This window comes from Pipistrellus hanaki (genome assembly GCF_964339955.1).
Source record: "Pipistrellus hanaki genome assembly, chromosome: 11".
In the NCBI taxonomy this organism is placed as follows: Eukaryota; Metazoa; Chordata; class Mammalia; order Chiroptera; family Vespertilionidae; genus Pipistrellus; species Pipistrellus hanaki.
This window is the reverse complement of record NC_140513.1, coordinates 7,037,746-7,058,517: the sequence shown is the minus strand read 5'-3', so window position 1 is coordinate 7,058,517 and position 20,772 is coordinate 7,037,746. Positions and strand designations below refer to the sequence as shown.

General features: G+C 63.9%; 1 protein-coding gene across 1 annotated transcript in view; it reads left to right on the top strand.

Annotated features, from left to right (window-relative positions):
• Positions 1-20,772, top strand: part of NEK6 (NIMA related kinase 6) — a 65,131-nt gene that overhangs the window by 14,705 nt on the left and 29,654 nt on the right. The window contains exon 2 of the mRNA XM_084898413.1: positions 20,408-20,524. Within this exon, the coding sequence (XP_084754539.1) occupies positions 20,435-20,524 (90 nt within the window). The 5' untranslated portion in view covers positions 20,408-20,434. The remainder of the gene's footprint in view (positions 1-20,407; positions 20,525-20,772) is intronic.

Below are 20,772 nucleotides of genomic sequence, written 5' to 3'. Positions count from 1 at the left end.
CCCTGGCCGATGCACAGTTCCTTGGGTCTGAGGGGGGAAGGGGCACGTGTCCTGCTCACTCACGTCCCTGAGGGCCGCCCTGGACGCCTCGGGAGGAGAGTGGGCCGGGCACGGGATGGCCCTGGCTCTGACACACGCGAGGCGAGCTTGCCACCCGTGCAGCATGGCAGGCAGAGCAGGGTGAGGCCCCTGGAGCTCAGAGGCAGGGAAGGCGGGGCACCCATGTGCCCAGCGCGGTGCCTGCCACTTTAGGTTTCTCGGGGGGAGTGGGTATCACTGGCTCTGTTGTTCAGATAAAACAGCAGAAGCCGCCAAAACCGGTTTGGCTCAGTGGATAGAGCGTCGGCCTGCGGACTGAAAGGTCCCGGGTTGGATTCCGGTCAAGGACATGTGCCTTGGTTGCGGGCACATCCCCAGTGGGGGGGGGGGGGGGGGGTGTTGCAGGAGGCAGCTGATTGGTGTTTCTCTCTCATCGATGTTTCTAACTCTCTATCCCTCTCTCTTCCTCTCTGTAAAAAAATCAATAAAATATATTTTAAAAAAAACAAAACACAGCAGAAGCCCAGAGAGTCCACACCTTTGCTTCCGAGCACAAAGCTTGCGATGCGGTCTGTCCGTTTGGCTGGGCTGCCCTCTGAGAGCAGAGGGAGGACTCCCGGCCCAGTGCCGGTCCCCTCCAGCCCGCCGCTGCCTCTCCCCCTTGGCGGTCGGAGGAGTTAGCGGGTGGGGCGGGCATGCGGAGGGGGCACCCAGCGTGTGCGGGCCGGAGGCAGGAAACGAAGAGGCCCGTGGGGCTGGCGTGGGGAGTGACAGGTGTCACCTGGGCCGGGGTCAGGCAGGTCGGGAGGCCTCGGCGGCTGAGCTCGGGAGGTGGATGGGAGAGGGGGTGTGACAGGTGTTTCAGGAAGGTCATTCCAGTGGCGTGTGTGGAAATGGCTTGGTGAGGGTGGGGGTGCCATGAGACTGCGGCTGGCAAGGAGGCCTCGGTGTGGATGCCCCCTGGCCTCTCCCGGAGCCTCTCGGCTGCCTGTGAGGCCGCAGTTCCACTCAAACACAACCTTCGGCTTCCTCCCACCCCCACCCACCCAGCCCTCTCCCGCCGGGTGTCAGAGCCGGGGGGTGGGGGTGCAGGCGGAGGGGGGCTCACCCTCACACCCTCAGCCTCTCTCGCAGCTTTCCTGTGACAGACAAGGCCGCCGCCCGCCGCTCGCCGGGGACAATGTGAGAATACATGATAAAATATGGAAAGCTCACAGCACCGCTCTGGGGAGGGAGAGGCAGTGCCAGGGATGTGTTATCTTCCCTGAATCCCGGTTTCTGCGCGTCATTTCTTCCTCCCGTCAGGGGAGCTGTTTTGACTCCCGGGGAGGAGAGGAGCCGGAGTTAATGGGAGAGCATCACCGTGCCGGCGTCTGCGAGGAATACATTCCCCCCCCCCCCCCCCAGGCCGGCTCATTAATCTGCAAGAGCCCGGTCTGACGCCTTTCCGGGGAGCACCCGGTGTCGTTCCTGCGATTCGATTCCAGGTCTCCCCTGATTGATTGATTGATTGATGATTGGCTGACTGATCGGTCTGGAGAAGTCCGAGGAAAGCCGTGAAAACGAGCAGCCCCGAGTTTGCCCGTCTGTCCGGGGCATGGTGTGTGTGTTGTGGCTTGGGCTGGGGTCACAGCCTATCCCAGGCTGCCGTGTGGCACCCCGCGAGGGGGCGCTCCTGGCGTCAGGTTTGGGGTGCGGCCGTGGGGTGGGCAGGCAGCACCCCGCGGGTGAGCTGGCCGTTCCCAGGCTCTGTCCACGGAGGACAGGTCCGAAGGACGGTGCGCCCGGGCCAGCCCGCGGCCCCCTGCATCTCCTCACGGAGCCGGGTGAGGCAGGATGGCTCCAGAGGAGCCGGGTTCTGCCCGCCGGGGGCCCAGCCACACCTCCCACCCGCCCTCCGCGGGGCCTGCCCAGCACCTTTGGGCGAGGTCCAGATGGTTTTACGCTGAGTGGGTGAATGGGGAGCAGGAGGCCACCGTGTCAGGTCCTGGCGGGGTGACTCGGTGTATCGGGGTCTCGTGTTATCGTCACCAGAATCCATGTCTCCGCCGGAGGGGCTGGTTCAGGGAGGTGGGGATTGCGGGCGAGACACCCAGCAAACACCGGCCCGGCCGACTCCACTGCTTCTGCGGGGCCGTTCCCTCCCCACGCCAGGCTCCCCAAGGGTAAGTGACCAGATGCCCCTCTTTTTAACAATTTGTCCCGCGTCCCATGGCGTATTAAAGAAGTCCCGATTTTTTAAAACGCCGCGGGACGCGGGACAAATCGTTAAAAAGCGGGACTGTCCCGCCAAAAGCAGGACGTCTGGTCGCCTCACCCAAGGGCCCAGGCCAGTGTCCGCACTCCCCCTTCCCTCTTTCTCACTGCCTCCCCGTGAGGGTCGTCCCCTCCTCTGGGGCACCCGCCCCATCAGCGCGGGGCAGAGAGGGGACGGGTGGGCCTCCTGGCGCCAGGCGCTCCCCAGCCCTCGCCTCTGAGTCTCATGGCACCGAGAGCCTTTTCGGGAGACCTCCTTCCATCGCAGACCACAGGAGGGAGGCTGGGGGAGGTGATGGGACTTGGGCCAGATTTCTCAGCAAATAAGGGAAGGATCCCCGACTTAAAAACAGGGAGGACAGTGCCTCTGGGCGTAGTCCTGCTGGGAGGACTCTGGGGCGTGATGCCAGAGGCAGGGCTTCCCGACCAGGAAAGAGCAGGCGTCTCCTAGGACCAGGCCAGATGGGGGGCACCCCCCGTGGCTCCCTGGGAAACCGGGGGCCATCAGGGTCCCCAACCAGCCCGGCCAGTTCCTACAGCCCGCTCCCGCCCTTCTCATTCCGGCTTCGGTTACCCCTTACCCGACCCCGGCCGTGGGGCTGGGAGGCCCCTGCTTACCGGCGGAGTGCTGATTGTGCGCTAAGCACTGTGCTGCACGGTCTGATGTAACTTTCCCAGCCACCCTGTGAAGCGGGAACCCTCATTGCAGGATGGCCCACTCCCTGCCTGCATTTCCCTCCCAGGATGCTTTGCTGTCACAAGAAGAGCCTTTTCTTTATCCACCTCTTGGGGGGCAGGGGTGCCTGGGACAGGGCTTGGCTCCGTGAGCCGCTCAGAAAATGCTTGATGACAGAATGAATGGACCCCCGTTTTGTTTGGTTGTATGTGTGTGTGTGTGTGTGTGTGTGTGTTTAAAGAAAACTGAGAGAGAGAAAAAAGAAAGAAAGAAAGAAAGAAAGAAAGAAAGAAAGAAAGAAAGAGAGAGAAAACTGAGGCCCACGGGGACAGACGCTGCTGCTGCTGCGGCCTCTCTCGCTGGCCGCGTTGGGCCCGGAATTCCAGGTGCGCCTGTCTGTGTCCCCGACGACGGTCCACACCGCCCCGAGAAGCTTCCAGTCCACGCTCGTGGCTTTGGATCGGCTCAGAAAAAGCGTGTCCTGTGACTGCTCAAGGAATCTGGGCATTTAGCCCAGAAAAGAGTGTGTTTCCTGGCTTCCTAAGAACTGGGGCCCACCCTGCCCCAGGCCTGGGCGTGCAGAGCGGGAGGGAGGGAGGGAGGGAGGGAGAGAGAGAGGGAGGGAGCAATGGACTCCGGCGGGAAGGCGAGGGCGTCAGGCCTTACCAGCAGAGTTTGCTGCCCTGCGCCTGAGACCGGCCGGCAGGTTCACCCCCGAGGCCGTTCGCCTGAGCTCGGGGCAGCAGGTCCACAGCCTCTGGCACCTCTGACACGGGACCTGAGCTCTTGGTTTCTAGAAAAGCATTCCTCGTGCTCAGACGAATCTCTGTCCCCGGGGTGGCTCTCCCGGCAGCCCTCCCTGGTCACCGGAGGCAGAGGTGGGTGCGAGGTCCCCGTGGCACAGGGGGACCCGCTCCTGGTGGGTTATCGGCCGCCGGGCCAGATGCTTCCACAGCCGGCATCTGGCCGCTCCCTGCGTGGCGCGGGTTTACGAGGTGCCTCTGAGGGGAGCGGGAGGCATGGCCGTGAGGCCTGCCCGTTGCGCAACTCCACGGCTCCGTGTTCTCTTCGGAGGAAGGGTCAGCGCGTCCCTCTTCCTCTCCTGCTTTTTATGTTCCTTTTCTTTTCCTCCTGCCCCCTCCTCCAGACAGGCCTGGCATGCCGCCTCCCTCAGGCTGGGGGGTGCCCCAGTGCTCAGAGGGAATTCACCAGAATTCCCCACCAGGTAACTGGAATCTACCGGTTCCATGTTCAAGACGGAGAAAGCCTCTCCTGTGGACTCACAGGACTGAGGAGGAGGAGGCCACGAAATGATCGCCCAGAGGACCCGTGACTAGATCCGTTTGCTGGTGCCCAGGCCCGGCCCCCGCGTTCTGGGAGAGGGTCGCCGAGCCGCGTGAGCAGAGACAGCTTCAGGACAGGCGTGGCACTGGCTATTCTTCTTACATCCTTCCGATGCAGGATGGTGGGAAACTTTATCCAGGAAAAGTTGGCGACTTCCGGCTCTGCTTCTGGGTGTGAGGGCAGCCTGCGGGGCCTGTGCAGGCTCCGGGCCCGGGAGCCCCTGGTGCGTTCCCCTGGCGGCGCCAGAGCAGCAGCCGAGCCCAGGGAGCTCCGGGCGGAGCGCGAGGCCAGCTGCAGCCGCACGTGCGGGCTGGCTGGGCTCCGGGCTCCGGGCTCCGGGCTCCGGGCTCCGGGCGGGCTGGGAGACAGCTGATTCCAGGGGCCAACTCAACCAAATCCCACAGACTGTGTGGCTTAAGATAGCAGGCGTGTGCTCTCTCCCAGTCCCGGAGGCCAGAAGTCCGTGCTCAGGGTGTCCGGAGGGTGGGTTCCCAGAGGCGCCGAGGGAGACTGTTCCAGGCCTCTCTCCCGGCCTCCCGTGGCCACCGGTCACCCTTGGCGTCCTTGGCTTGGAGACACAGCACTGGGCTCTGTGCCTCTGTCATCACGTGACCTTTCCCCATGTGTCTGTGTCCAAGTCTTCTTCTAAAGACACCAGCCATTGGCCCTCGCTGGTTTGGCTCAGGGAATAGAGCCTGCATTCTGAAGGGTCCTGGGTTCGATTCCCATCCAGGGCACATGCCCGGGTTGTGGGCTCGATCCCCAGTTGGGGGCGTGCAGGAGGCAGCCGATCAACGACTCTCTCTCATCATGGATATTTCTATCGCTCTCTCCCTTTCCCTTCCTCTCTGAAATTAATAAAAATATATTCTAAAAAAGACATCAGCCATTGGATTAGGGCCACACACATCCTGTATGACCTCATCTTAACTTCATTACATTTGCAGAGACCTTATTTTCCAATATGGCCACATCCCCAGGTCCCAGGTAGATGTGAGCTTATAGAATCGCTCTTTAACCCAGGGCAGAGACCCAGGGGTGAGCAGGAAGGCCTGTCTGGATAGGGTGCTGCAAAGCGAGAGGATGCTGGAGTGCCTGTGGCCATTTAAGTTGGGTTAACGCGGGGTTCCCAGGAGGGCCCCCCAGGCCACCTGGCACCGGCGGGTGAGGATGGCACGGAGGCAGCACAGTGTGTCAGGCATGCTCCGTGCCAGGCCCTGGGCCGGGGCTGCACAGGACAGACCAGCAGACCCAGGCGCTGGCTGACATTCCTGCGGAGGAGACAGGCGCACCCAGGACTCAGGTCCGGGTTGAGGGCCGTCCCCACACAGGGCCAGGTCTGAATAGACGCCGAGACTCCGGGAGCTGACCTGGCCAGGGGTTCTCTGTGTCCCAGGCTTGTTTATGTGCTCGAATGCAGGTGCCAGAGGTGAGCGGATCGGTCCACGTTCGCACGCTTTTCTTAAACACAGGCCGCCAGCATGTAGTCCTCCGGCAGCATCGGCCAGGACGGCTGAGGGCCGGGGACCTTCCGCGCTCAGCACAGGCCCCGCTGCGGCCTGCTCCTTTGGGCCGGGGCAGCAGCCCCGCCCGTGACGACCAGGACCCGCCGTTCCCCGTGGCGTCTGCCCCTGCACCCTCCGCCTGCTGCCTGGATAGAGGCCGGGAAGGAGGGACCCCTGCTGAGTCCACCCCCCAGGGACCCTTATCTCCTTTGGCAGAGGCGCTGTGGTCAGACGTTTCCGGATCCGCGTCCCAGCCCGACACCTCCGAGGCAGTGATCTGGAGAAAGCAGGACCCAGGGCCTCTCTGCTCACAGCTCCTTGCCTGTGAAACGGGGGTCATGATGCCAGCCCTGTCCTTCTCCAGAGAATGAGGACAGCGAGTTAGAAGTCGTAACCACGACGCAGGAATCTGTGTGCCTAGCACAGAGCCGGACACACCGGGGGAGCTCGATGAAGGCTCACCAACTAAGAGAGAGTATATCCCAGCCTGGTCTCGGGAGAGGGAGATTCTGTGGGCATCTCCTTCCTCCTGTCTGTGGGCACACAGTTACCCGAGGTGACCGGGGCAGGGTGCCGAGGTCATGGGGAAAGATGCTGCCGAACTGCATCTGGGGCTCTGAATCACCGCCTGGCCCATCGGGTAACACTGCACGTGGGCCCGGTGCAGGGGAAGCAGAGTGGTGCGCAGAGGAGCCCCGGAGGGGGGTCTGGAGAGCAGAGTTCGGGGCCTGGCTTTGCTCCGGGACTAGCCGTGGGGCACATGCTCACGGCGCCCTGTCGGTCCGTCCTGCCGAGCACCCCGCCCTCTGCAGACCCGAGGCCACGGCGGTCCCTGGGCCCCTGCCCCGCAGCTCGTGTGGGCTGCCTAGCCTCCAGGCCTTTGCACGCGCTGTGCCCTCTGCCTGGAGTGCCCTCCCCCTTCTCCTCTGTCCACTGCGGGACAGACCGTCGGATGTCCTCGGACACATCTCTGCCCTGAGCCTCAAATGCAGGGTTCATGAGACCTCGCGTGCACGGATGCAGGGTTTCCCCGGCTCCCGGAACTGCCGGCGTGTGTAACGGTTGTCTGCCGCTGACACCACATGTGAATGGCGCGTAGAGGTCTCCTGGGGGCCCGGCATGTTCCCAGTGAGTGGATTCCAGTGTCTTTGAAAAGGCGGGACGAAGGCCGCCTCCTGAAGCTGTTCTGGCTGCAGTTGGGCCACCTCGTCCCCACCTGTCCCCCTGCCGGCATTCCTCCCGTGCCCGCGGAGGGCTGGATGTGTGCGCCACGAGACGTGCACCTGCCCACGCAGCTCTCGTTGGGGCTCACCCCCACTTTCTGCACTCCGGCTGACACGGGATTCCAAACCCCACCCTGCCGGATGTGCCCCCTGAGCCTCGGTTTCCTTGTCTGCAGAATGGAGATGGTCACACCCACCTAAGGAGTGGCAGGTGGACCCGGTGCGGGGCGCGTGCTGGGGCTGTTCTCCTTAGCATGAGTGTTCCTCTCGAGAGAGCTGAGGGGAGCAGGCCGGCAGGCTGCGTGGAAGCCAGAAGTCTGCTGCCGGAGGCATTCTGCTTTGGGAGACAAGCCCGGGTTTGGGGACGGAACCGTATTCCGTCGGGAACGTCGCGGCCGAGCATCCAGGCAGATTTCTCGGCTTGGTGACTTTGAACCTTCCGCGCGGACCGTCCCAGGTCCGGCTCCTGGGGGTCGCGCACAGCTGGGCTGCACCTCGCCTGCTGGTAGCGTCGTTTCCGCGGCGCAGCCTGCCTGGCCGTGGACAGACGCTTCTTTCTCTCTTTCTTGGACGCCTGAATGGCCGTCTCCCTCCTGCGGCCCCAGAGGCGGGCCCGGGTTAACGCTCCAGAACGGACATCAGAGCGGGGCCGTCCGTTCCTGCTCCGACCCGTGGCTCCCAGCAAGCCTCAAAGGGCGGGGGCCGGGGGCTGCCGGGGGCGGGGCGTCTCCCGAGGGCCCCCTGGGCGGCGGTTCGAACGGCTGCTGAGCAAACCGGAGCGATCGGTTCACGGAAAAGGCAGCAGCGGGAGCGGCAGCCAGAGGCGGGGAGGAGGGTCTGTGCCTCCAGAATTAGGCCTGCTGGCTGCAGTGCCGCAGGCACCGAGCCCCTGAGGCAGGAGGGCCGCCTGGCACGAGGGACCAGCCTGGCGTTGGGAGCCTGGTTCTGAGCCACACAACCTGACTTCACATCCCAGATCTCCCTCCTACAATGGGCAGCGTGCCTGGCCTTTTGATGCCTCAGTTTCCCCTTCTGTAAAATGGAGTTAATGTACTGTGTGTGTGTGTTGGGGGAGGGGGGTTAATAACACTTAAGGGTAAAGGACTGGCCCATAGTCACCCAGAAAGTCACTGGGGGCAGCCAGGCTCACACTCAGGACTCCCAGTCCCATGGACCGTTCCCTCCCCGTCCCCCTCTCCCCTCCCCCCAGTCAGACGTTTTCAGCTCCGCCTTCTGCAAAGGAAATCTCGTGACCCTTCCGCCGGCAGCATTCAGACTGCCCAGAATTTCAGAAACCTCTTTGGGCTGGCCAGGGGCCCTGTTGCAATTCTATTCAGCTGCTAGTTCTTTTTTTCTTGTTCTTTTTTCCCCTCCCCTTTTTCTTCTTCTTTTAAAGCTCTAGAGCAGGGGTCTTCAAACTACAGCCCGCGGGCCACATGCGGCCCGCAGAGGAGTCTGATCCGGCCCGCCAGGTTTTTTGGGCAGTGAGCGCAGCCGAGGTGTTACAGTAGGAATTAGTAGTTCATATAGTCCGGCCCTCCAGCTCTCTGAGGGACCGTGATCTGGCCCCCACTTTAAAAAGTTTGAGGACCCCTGCTCTAGAGGGTCTCTCCTTTCCTCTCTCCCAAAACAGAAAAGCCAGCCTTTGACCCGCTGAGGTCCCGCTGTGTGTCCCTGAGCCTCCCTCCTCCCGTCTGGGCCCCGCGCTCCCGATCTGTGAAACCAAAGGTGCCCCCCAGACAGATGGGCGGCCCCCACCTGCCAGCCTGTGACTGCTCTGAGGACGAGCGGAGCGAGAGGTGCCGCCGGGACGCGGGCGAGTGCTGACTCAGCGAACGCGGGTGACGCATCCTTCTAGGAAGTGGGGTGAAACCCACCAGAAATGCCGCCCGCTTCCGCCCGCCTCCCGGTTGCAAAGGTCACTTGAGTCATCAGAGCTGTCTGCGCTCTCCTCGCTCTCCTGTTTCAGCCTAGTGCCCCTCCGATCCTCCGTGCGGAGGCCAGGGAGCCGGCCAGGCGCGTCCCCTCTGCAGGCCTCCTGGCCGTCGGAACCGGGGGGCTTGGTGGCTTCCTGCTCTCCGCTGGGCGCCCAGCCACCACCCCTCTGAGCCTCAGTCCCCTCATCTGTGGAATGGGTGGGTGAGCCCTGCCAGCTCGCCTCATCCCCTCTTCCTGCCCGCCCAAGAGGCGGGGCCCGGGAATCCAGAGATGGGTGCCGTGGTGGGCCTGCTGCCCCCTGGCGTGGGCCTAGGGCCAGCCATGCCCACCCTGAACCCCATTACCTCGTCTCAACCATGGGCATATTTCCTGCTCTGCCCTCCTCCTCTCAAAATTGTCACGAGGCTTCCTAAGATGACGTGGGTAAAAATCCCTCTGCAGGGGACCAAGAACGGAGACCTGTTTGGGTGTGAAGAACCTGATATTTGTCTCCCCTGGGGCATCTCCGTATCCCTGTCACTCAGACAGGGTCTGGTACAGAGCAGGGGCTCTGTGAGTGTTGAATGAATGAATGAATGAAAATAGCTATCATTTATTAACCACCTGCCACAGACCAGGCGTCACCCAGGGAACTTCCCATAAGATCCTGTAATCTCACCCCAGCCCCAAGCCGTTCAGGTATATCCCCATTTTACAGACAAGAAAGCTGAGGGTCCAAAAGTCAGTAACATCCCTGGAGCCACACACCTCTTCCTTCTAAGTCCATGATCCTCTGGGTCCCCTCTCCCCAGGGTGTGCTGGTGAGTGGTTAATGGTTCCCGGGCAGAGGGGCAGAGCGGGGGGAGATACTTGTACAAAGCTCTGATTGGTAGCATTTGCCAATTCCCATGGTGCAAATATTCCCACCGGGCCAGCCCTCTCCCGCCGGCGCTCCGGGCGCTCCCCGGGGTCTCAGTGCCATACAAAGCCACGGGAGGGAGGGATGGGGCCCACAGACGGATCTGCATCCCCTCGGGTGGAATATTAAGGTCTGCGGGCCCCGCTGTGTGCGCTGTTCCTGCCAGGCCCGGAGCAGAGCCCTGTAAACGCTGGGATATAATGGACAATAAAAGTCGCCGGAAAATAGTGGGTCTCCCAGGACCCCTGTCATCCCTGCCGCACGCTGCCTGCCGGAAGCGCGGGCCCTGTGATCATGAGGCACGATCGTCATGTAAATATATAGGGTCTCTCGCCAGCCGCGGGCCAAGATTTATTTTATCGAGACAGTGGGAGGAGGAGAAGACGGCTCAGCTTCATCGTCCCGGTACCTTTGTGAAATGCTCTGCCATCAGCTTCGGGGAGGACGCGGCAGGCTCCAGTGTGGCCTCTCCCAGCCTCCTCCTAACGGGGGTTCCTCTGCCTGCCCTGGGCACAGCCCCAAGGGCCTGGATGGCCACCAGACTGGGATCCTCTAGAGCAGGGGTCTTCAAACTACGGCCTGCGGGCCACATGCAGCCCCCAGGGGAGTCTGATCCTGCCCGCCAGGTTTTTTGGGCAGTGAGCGCAGCCAAGGTGTTACAGTAGGAATTAGTAGTTCATATAGTCCGGCCCTCCAGCTCTCTGAGGGACCGTGATCTGGCCCCCACTTTAAAAAGTTTGAGGACCCCTGCGAGAATGAGGACCAGACTTACTGTGGCAGCTGATTTGCTAAGCGGGTTGTCAGTTATGTTTGGCGCAGGGATATTGATGTTGGATGAGCATGGTTTCTTATAATGATAACTAGAGGCCTGGTGCATGAATTCGTGCATGGGCGGGGTCCCTCAGGGTGGCCTGGGGATCCGGCCCCAGCTCACGCCCCAGCCTCGCAGCCCCACAGCCCTGCCTGTCACCCCCCCTCACCTGCTCCACCATCCTGTCTGCGGGGTAATTGATTGGGACTGGGTTCCCTCCCACTACCCACCTGCCTCCCTCAGTGCCTGGGAGCCTGGAAGGGGAGTGGTCCCGCCCCACCCCTGCTGCTGGTCGCGTCTGTGGGGCGATCAGCAGGACAATTGAGCCCCTGCTTGCACTCACCTTGTCCTGGCGCCACCCGCTAACCTGCTCCACCATCCCGTGGAGGTCCCGCTCTCATCGGGGCCCATTGGGGTGGCAGTACTTCCACTGCCACATCGCTGACACCTGCCATTTTCTGCGCCACCCCCTGGTGGTCAGCGCATGTCATAGCAAACAGTCAGACTCCCAAGGGGACAATTTGCATATTAGGGTTTTATTATATAGGATAGGATAGTAACCATCATAGAGTTTGCCCCGACCTCCTCCCACCTGACTGCAGGTGCACCAGCCTCCACGCCTCTGATCCCACCGTGTCCTCCACCAGAACCCCCTCCCCTCTGGTTTGAATCCTGCCCATCCCTCGTCTAAGCCATCTCAAACCCCACCTGTGGTGAGACGCTGTCCGTGACCTTGCCTGGCCAGACCCGAGCGCCCCTCCGTCCTCTCCCTGGGGCATCTTCGTGCCCTGTTCTGGCTCCTGGACATCTGTCCCTGTGCCCCACGGTTCTGTCCCCGTGAGAGCAAAGCTTCCATCTGTGTGGTCTGGGAGTCAGCACAGGCCCCGCACCCGCTGCCTGGGTGTCCGTTGTGTGCCAGCCTGAGGCTGAGCACTTTGGGTTCACGTCAAGCCAGGAACCTTCCGGCAGCCGGGGCGATGCAGCCTATTCTTGTCCCTGTTTTGCCCATGAGGACACGGGACACACACCCCACAGGGATGAGGTAGCTCCACGACTTGAACCCAGGGCCGCTCTGGCAATACATGTTTGGGGCTCAGTTCACAAGAGAGAGATGAGGGTAAGCTTTTAAAGGGACAGCGAGAAGGTCCGTGCTTCTTAGCATCTGCTGGGCCCCGGTGGGGTGGGTGGGGTCCTTCCCGGGACAAGAGAAGGGCCCCTCGTTGCTCCAGAGCCCGGACTGGGTTGATCCTGGGGCTTGCCGTTGGGGGTGAAGGGCTGACAGAGCCCGGAGGCTGAGCCCTTCGCCACAGGGTGGGTGTGGCGCGGGCGGAGGGGGTTGGGTCCTGGCCAGGTGCTGCCACGGCTGAGCTGGTGGCCCCGGCAGGTCTGTTGCTTTCTGCCTCGGTTTCCCGGCGGGTAAAGTGGGGGAGTAGAACTGGCCGGTCCCGGAGTGGGCTCCGCTTGCATTCCCAGCCCACCGGCCGAGGCTCAGGCGGGCACCCTCTCCAGACCGCCCGGTGTCCGCGCCACAGGCCAGCCCCTGGTGAGCGTCGCACTCCCTGGCGACGGTGGGTGATGACTCCCATTCGCCACCGAGCTGGCGGCCGGAGCTATTTCGGGAACCGCGTGTGGTGGGGGTTTCCTTTCGGCAGTGGCTGGGCATGGCTCGGCTCGGGCCGGGGAAGTCCCAGGCAGCCAGGGCCGGCCCCTCTTCCTTCACCCGCCCTGGCACCGAGGCCACCTCAGCCCAGGCCGAGCAGAGCCTCCCCGAGCCGCTCAGGAGCCGCTCAGGAGCCGCTCAGGAGCCACTTTGCAAGGTACCTGCCCTCGCCCTGCCCCCCCTCCCCCTTTCCTGCCACCTTGGGCTACGGGAGGGTGTGCCCAGCAAGTGGCAGAGTGTCAGGCCCGGGGGGGGGGGGGGGGCCCGGGAGCCTGGACTGACAGAGCACTCGACCTTGGCTACCACTGGGCCAGTGCCATCAGCCGAACTTGGCCTTTGCCACCATGCGGGGGAGGAGGAGGTCACACTGGGTGACCCCGGCTCTGGCAGAGCTCCTGAGGCTGCGGGGGAAGCACAAAGAGCAGCGCTGTCTCAGGGCGGGTGTTGGCTGCTGGGGCCCCTTCCTGGTGGCGGAGCGGTGAGCTCTCCACAGAACCTTCTCCCTGCAGGCACCGCTGTTCCTCCCACCTGAGAATTAGGGGAGGCCAGGGGCTCAAGAACCTGCCCTGGGGAGCGGCTGCTGGGTGGGCTGCTGGGTGGTGTCCTGGGCCCAGGGCAAGCTCTTCACACACCCCGAGGCCCTCCAGCTGCCTCCCTGGCTCCTTCCTCCTGATGCTGGTGTGGCTGTGCCCGGTCCTCGCTCTGCAGCCCGCTGGGGCCACAGGGTGAGGGTTTTGGCCTCTGCACTCCAGGAAAACATGTGGCAGCCAGTGACAGCGCAGGCGCCAGGGATGGAGAGCCAGGCGTCATGGGGGCAGTCCGGGAAGGCTGCCTGGAAGAAGCGCCAGGTGGGGCCGTGAAGGAGGAGCCAGGTTTGCCAGGAGACAGTTCATTTCAGGGGAAGCAGAGCCTGCCGAGGCCTTGAGGAAAGACCCAAGTTCATTTCCCTGGGGGGCAAGGCCCCTTGGGGTGGCGAGCCTGTCTGAGGGGCCCAGAGCTCCCAGCAGAGGGAGAGACCCCCGCTCCAAAGTGGTCCGGAAGGATCACCCCGCACAAATGGGACGGAAAGCCGGACTCTGCAAACGTCGGAGCTGGGTGCAGACAGGGCATGCCTTTTACTGGCTGCACGAGTTTGGCAAGTCACCTGACTTCTCTGCACCTCAGTCTCCTCGTGGGTGAAGTGGAGCATCGCCGACCTGTTGGCAGGAACGTGCTGAGGTGCTAACTCCCTGGCACAGAGACGGGCTCAGCAGGTCTTCCTCCTCAAAGGGGTGGGGTGGGAGCAGGGGTGGGGGGGCGGGGGGCGGGAAGGCAGGCCCCCACCAGCTGGGCAGAGCTTGCAGGGCTTTCTCAGTCGTGTGGGACGCCCCAGGAAGGTGGGGGTGGGGATGGGCTGGCTGGGGTTTGTGTGCTGGAGGGGGCCTTCCCGCGGTGGCCTGGAAGCAGCTGGGCCACGGGGCAGGAGGGGCCGCTGAGAAGGGCCAGGCTCTGGGTGAGCGCAGACTCCTTTGGGGGATGAAGTCCCGCTGTGGGCCCAGGGAGGGCGGGGTGTGGGGTGCCGTGAGTCTGGGTTCCTGCCGAATCCCTGGGCAGACAGGTGGCCCGTTGCTAAGATGGGGACTTGGGAAGGTCAGGCCAAAGCTCCCATTTGGGCCAGGATGGTCTTTGGTGCCGGCGGCTTTTGGCGGTTGGGGTCTGGAGCTCTGGAGAGAGGAGGGGGTGAATGGGGTGGGTGATGGGTGAGGAGAGGCGAGCTGCCGGTGCTGGGGAGTGAGCTGAGTGGGAAGCAAGGCCCGCGGTCTGGGTGGGCATCGCCCCTCGGCCGTGGCCTCCAGGCTCTGCCGGCCCAGTGGGCGGCCCGCCGCCCGGCAGGGTCGGGACCTCTCTGCAGGGGCTGCCAGTGGCCCCGTCTAAGGGAAGCCAGGCTCCGCTGGTCTCGGGGCCCAGGAATCCGAGCAGCAAGTGTGGCTTTGGGGGTGGGGCGGAGGGACCGCTCAGGAAACCAGACACCAGCTGGGCTGCTCCCCGCGGCTCCCAGGCCCCCGGGACTCCGGTCTGAGAGCTGGCTGCTTCCTGTCAAGTGATGAATGGGTAACGGCTGCTCATCCTGAGGCCAGAGGAGAAGGGAGGCCGGGGCGGGGCCGGGGCAGCCTGAGCCACAGGCAGCCCTTCATTCACGCTCTCTTCGAGGCCGTGTGGGCTGGGGCATCAGACAGGCTTGGCTTCAAGGGTTACTCCCCCTATTGCCTGCTGGGTGGCCCTGGGCCCCTCAGTTTCCTGGCCTGAACTTGCCCTGCCGCCTCGCATCATGTAGATAATAGCCACCTGGGACTCCTTGGAGCCTCAGTTTTCCCATCTGCAAAATGGCTACTTGGAAGGTATCAAGTCACGGAGCTCAGGAGGGGGTGCAGGAGAGGCTGCTTGGCAAGGATGCTGGCTGATGCTGAGGCTGGCCCGGCCTTGACAGCACCAGTGGCCCGGCCGGAGCTGCCCGCCTCCTGTGGGGCCGTAGAGGGCCACTGCGGAGGGCGCGCTGGGCAGTGCGGGCTGTGCCCTGCCCTCTCCCGGCTGGCGCAGGCCAGGCAGTGGGAATCCATCCTAGGCACTGGCCGCCGGGCGCCTGCTGGTCAAGTGGACACAGCCGCAGGGGCCTGCCTCGTGCTGGGCCCTCATTTGGGGGAAGGAAGCTGTGTGTGCGCGTGTGTGTGTGTGTGTGTGTGTGTGTGCAGGGGAGGGTGTGTGTGTGTGTGTGAGCAGGGGAGGGTGTGTGTGTGTGTGTGTGCATGTGCAGGGGAGCGTGTGTGTGTGTGTGTGTGTGCGTGTGCAGGGGAGGGTGTGTGTGTGTGTGCAGGGGAGCGTGTGTGTGTGTGTGTGTGTGTGCACGTGTGCAGGGGAGGGTGTGTGTGTGTGTGTGAGCAGGGGAGGGTGTGTGTGTGTGTGTGCAGGGGAGCGTGTGTGTGTGTGTGTGTGTGTGCGCGCAGGGGAGCGTGTGTGTGTGTGTGTGTGTGTGTGTGTGTGCAGGGGAGGGTGTGTGTGTGTGTGTGTGTGTGTGTGCAGGGGAGCGTGTGTGTGTGTGTATGTGCAGGGAAGCGTGTGTGTGTGTGTGTGCAGGGGAGCGTGTGTGTGTGTGTGTGTGTGCACGTGTGCAGGGGAGGGTGTGTGTGTGTGTGTGTGTGAGCAGGGGAGGGTGTGTGTGTGTGTGTGTGTGTGCAGGGGAGGGTGTGTGTGTGTGTGTGTGTGTGCAGGGGAGGGTGTGTGTGTGTGTGTGAGAGCAGGGGAGGGTGTGTGTGTGTGTGTGTGTGTGTGCACCTGCGCAGGGGAGGGTGTGGAGCAGGAGGTGGTGTCCTGCTTCGGGGAAACAGCGGTGATGTGCTCGTGAGCGGAAGGACGGGGAGGGGCCTCCCTCCGAGACACCAGCGTGGGGTCCGGCGGCCGCGGAGGCCGAGCCTCCAGGACGGCGGGTGGTTCTCCCCGGGGCTTGGCAGAACCTGCAGCCTCCGCCACCTTCACCCCCAGAGCGGGGCAGTGGTGCCCCCGCCTCTGTGGCTCAGCCCCGTGGCCCCGATGAACCCCGACCGCCTGCACACACACGTGCGGGAAAGGCAGGGACACGCTGTCTCCACGCAGGGCTTGAAGCAAAGGGACACGCGCTTGCGCCCACAGGGTATAAGAATGCGCTTCCAGAAACCCCACAACACCCACCCCATGCACGGACCCCCCACCCTGCCCTGAGCCCGGTCCTCGGCCTGGCCTGCGCCTTCCTGGGGCCTGGGGTCACCTGGTCCTGGGAGGGTAAGGGCCCCAGGGAGCCGCCGGCCTCCACGAGGAGAGGAGGGACGTTGGGCGGGCACAGAGGAGGGACGACGCGGCTGAAGTTTCCAGAAATTGGGAGGCAGAAGCCTGACAGGCTTGGTCAGAAAGGCCACTTGAGTGATCCCCCGGGCGGGAGCTGATCCCTTCTAGGAAGTGCCCGGATTAAACACAAGCTCCCCTGTCCCCCTGAAGTCACTCCCGGCAGCGGTGAGAGCCTTGTCAGAGGCCGGGGGGGAGGAGCCTGGCAAAGGTGGCCGCAGTTCCCATCCGGGATGAAGGTGTTTGCTCCGGAGTCACCCAGAGAGACCACGCCGTGCAGGAGGCAGAGCCGGCCTGGGGTCCCCACTGTGAGACCCTGGGCAGGACCGTGCCCGTCTCTGAGCCCACTCCCGCCTGGCACATGGAGGGGTCACTCCCCATCGCCCCAGGGTCAGCACTGAGGACAGTGGGAGCAGCTAAAGCCTCGGGCCGGTGGGTGTGCCAGGCTCCGTTCTACGGCGTTCCTGTCCGTTAACGTGTGCAAGCCTCTCGATTGCCCTCAGAGACAGGTTTTACTATTGGCCCCATTTTCCAGATGAGGAAACTGAGTAACTTAAGGTCACCCATCCCAAATAACCCCTAGGCTCCTCCTGATTTGGTCCCTGGGAGTCTGGTAGACATGTCGCTCGCGTATGAACACACACACACACACACACACACACACTCTCTCTCTCTCTCTCTCTCTCTTTCTCTCTCTCTCTCCCCCCCCTCCCCCCCTCGCCCGGAGCCCAGGCCGGGAAGCCACACTGCTCACAGTGCTGGGAAATGCAGGACCCTCGCTCCCTGCAGAGAAAGGCCCTCTCGGAGGTGGCCCTCGGCGTGGCCTGCGGCTCTGGGTCTCACATTCCGAGGATTGCTGGCCCCTGACTCGGGCTTGGCAGCCGGCTCCTCATTGTTCCACCGCTTGGCAGGCGCCCGCGGAGGCAGCTCCCGTGTTACCCGGCCGGGCGGCCTGCGCCCTGGTGCCTCGCCCGCTCCCCACGTCCCCCCTCCACGCCCCTTTGTCCCGATCTCTCTGCGCCTGAGCCCCCTAAGAAGCACTTCCTGGCAGGAAATGTCTGGGATAAAGGGGTTTTGGTTTCTGTGGAAGCACAGACAAAAAAGAAGGAACATTCTCTGACATGTTCCGAAGGCCCTGGGGCCGAGGAGGGGCTTGGGAGTCGGTGAGGCCTGGGTTCACACCCCCCTCTGCAGCTCACTCCGGACACAGCCCGAGCCTCCCCTCCGAGCCCGATTCCTCCTCCAGCAGCCCCAGGACGCATGGGAAAGACCCGGCCCCCTGGAAGCTCGGCGCCTTCAGGGACCCCCCCCCCGCCTCTGCCTTTGGTGGGGCCCCCTCTAGCCCTTGGGGGGCTGTGACTTGCAGGGGCCTCTGTGGCTGCTGCTTTTCTGGAACCAAGCCCGCCCGCCCCCCCCCCCCACACACACACTGGGGAGCTTGGTGCCCCACCTCCCGTTCGGCTCCGGACAGAAAGGCGCTCAGGAACAGGAATTGCCAAAGCCCCGGGGCAGAAAAGGGCGTGGGCAGCGGTGCTGTAGCCCCTGGTGCCATCCCACAGGCCAAGGGCCAGGGGGCCCCGGGGCGGGGCGTGTCCCCTCGTGGCCCGCTCAGCACAGACCTCGTTCCTGCTCAGCGGGGAGCCCCTGGGCAGGAAGCAGAGGATGCTGGGAGGGGCTGTGAGGAGCGCAGCACGGAGGTTTGGGGCAAAGGTGCTTTCGTGGGTTTGAATCCCGGCTCCTTTTGCCTGGGAGCCGTGTGATCTGGGTACGTCTCTTAGCCTCTGTGTGCCTCGGTTTTCTCATCTGTAAAATGGGACAACAAGCGGCCCCGCCCCGTTCCATGGAATGGTCCAAACGAGATGGGCGGACAGCTGAAGCGCAGGCAGCAGGGCCGGCAGAGCGAGCGCACACGATGGTTGGCTTATCTTGGCGATTTCCTCACACGCTGCTCCCCTGTGAGGAGCCGGGGAGGCCTGAGAAGCTCCTGAGGGCGTGCAGACGGCCTCCTCGGAGCTCAGCTGCGGGAGCGCCGGGTGGGGGTGTGGGGAGTGACCTTTGCACACACCTCCTAGGTCTCTGACCCCTGTGACCCGCCCAAGGTCCCAGCGGGGGAGTGACAGGGTCAGAGGCCTCCCAGGCCGGCCGGCCGCAGCGTGTGTGAGGTGGGCCGCGGGGAAGGGTGCCCCTGCCGTCTGTGAGCCGCCCGGCTGGTGAGCACGCTCCCTGGGCCGCGCCGGTGCTCCTGCGATAGAGACAGAACCTTCCCGCGAAGACAGCTCGCCCACCTTCCCCAGAGGTCCCCCTAAGGGCAGAGGACGGTGAACATGTCACCCCGAGGGGTCTGGGGGTGCAGCCCCAAGCAGCTGCAGAGCCTGCAGGGGCCTCGGGCTTTATCTTAAAATTCATGCGCATTTTACATGCCGCTCCCTCTGTGTGCGGCCCCTTGTCGCTCAGGGTTCCCCCGGAGTCACGGCGCTGCCTCGGGAAGCTGCTCGTGTTTATCTGTTTATCCCGGGGCCTTTCGAGCTCGGCTTCTCACCGTGTCACTGGGGAGGCTCCAGCGGCGGCAGGCAGATGGCGGGCAGATGCTGAGGGGCCGCGGTCCCATCCGCGTTTCAGGAAGCGGCCGCGGTGGCCCCGCAGAGGAGGAGGGCGTGGTGGGGAGGCCCCAGGCCCTGGGGGCCCGCCGATCCGGCAGCGCAGGGAGGGGTGTGCGGGGACCGAGGCCTCGCAACAGGCGTGGCGTCACCGTGCCCTCGCCGTGACACTGATGGGAGATAAGAAAAGAGACAGCAAGAGCTCTCTCTGCCTTCCTCTGTGTACGTGAGGAGGAACCACACGGAATGCCATGTGTGGTTGAGTTTGGGCAGCGGCACAGACAGGAGGCCGCAGGGGCGGGCCGGCCGTGCTGGGCAGGGGCTCCTCGGGGGGCGCCCTGCCGGCCTGAGCTGTGTGCACCGCAGCCCGTGCCCTGCCGCCCGCGCCACGTGGCCTCGCTCTCTGCCCCCTGCTGTGAGTGCTGAGAGCAGCGTTACCCAAAAACGCAGGTGAGAGGTGTGGTTTGGCTCCGTGGATAGAGCATTGGCCTGCGGACTGAAGGGTCCCAGGTTCGATTCCGGTCCCGGGCATGTACCTTGGTTGTGGGCACATCCCCAGTAGGGGGTGTGCAGGAGGCAGCTGGTCGATGGTTCTCTCTCATTGATGTTTCTGAATCTGTCCTCCCTTCCTCTCTGTAAAAAATCAATAAAATATATATTTTTTTAAAAAGGAAGGTGTGTGAGGAAGAAGTGGCCCCGGACACGCAGGTCCTGCAGAAACGCTCGTGGGTGAATGAGGGCCTGTCCTCCGAGGAGGAGGCTGCTCCCGGAGGGTCACGGGGCTGGTGGTGTCCTCCTGGGGCCCCCACAGCTGCTTCTGCGTCTGCACGTCTGCGCCTCCATCCCTGCCCCGGGGTGCTTGTCTGCTGTGACACCGGGAGGGAGAGTGATATTGGGAGTGATTCTCAGAAGGCCTGGGCACATGGTGGCACCCAGGGGCCGCTGCTGCGGTTACTATGGCAACTAGTGACTAGTCGCCGCGCTCTCTGGGAGCCTCGGATGTGACAAGCCCTGGAGGCTGAGAGGGTTGCTCCCTCGAGCACAGAGGCTCGAGCAGGACTGGGAGAGGACCCATGGCCTTGGCCTTCCAGCGATCGGTGCCCTGGGCCCGGCAAGAGGGGGACGCAGGGCCCTTCCTGCAGCTGCTGCTTAAGGTCTGGCTCAGGGTCTGCCTCTCCTGACCACCAGGCGGCCAGCCTGGGGTTACGTGGGACGGATGTCGGGGGACAAGGGTGTAGAACGACGCCCAAGGGGCTTGGCGAGGCTTTGGAGCCTGGCACAGGTGGGGTTGGGTCTGGTGCCCCCTTGCTGGCCGGGGCCACCTTTAGACTTTTCCCTGCTGAGCCTCAGTTTCCCCTCCATCCATCAGGGGCAATCCTAGCAACCCCGTCAGGACCGCCTAAGGGAGGGGAAGTGTGTCACCCAGGGTGTGGAGGCCCAGCCCCGCCTCTTCTGAGCTGGGCGGCCACGGCCGAGGGGCTTCCCTGCTGTGCCCGCCGCTCACACGCCTGTAACACGGGGCCGGCGAAAGCGCTCCCTCCGCCCGCGGCTGTCGGGGGAGAGAGGGAACCGGCAGATACACAAGAAGGCCCTCCTTTTCTTTTGCAGCCCGTGATCGTGAGGCTGGCATGCAGGATGGCAGGACAGCCCAGCCACATGCCCCACGGAGGGAACCCCAGCAGCCTGTGCCACGCCCCAGGGCCCGCGCACCCTCCTGACCCACAGGTAAGCCCTTGTCCTCTCTCCGCAGGGGCTGGGAGTCTCCCAGGAACACAATCAACACAATCGTCCTGGCCAACGGGGAAGAGGGGGGCAGGGAGCCCCGAGACAGAGCCGCCTCCTGCACATTCCCAGGGACGGAGCAGAGCTCCCTGCCTGGCCTGGCCAGCCTTCATCTCACTCGGGGCACTCGGGGAGCCTCTCTGAGCCGGCCTCTGGCTGGGCTGCAGGCGCTGGGCCTGCCCGGGGTTCCC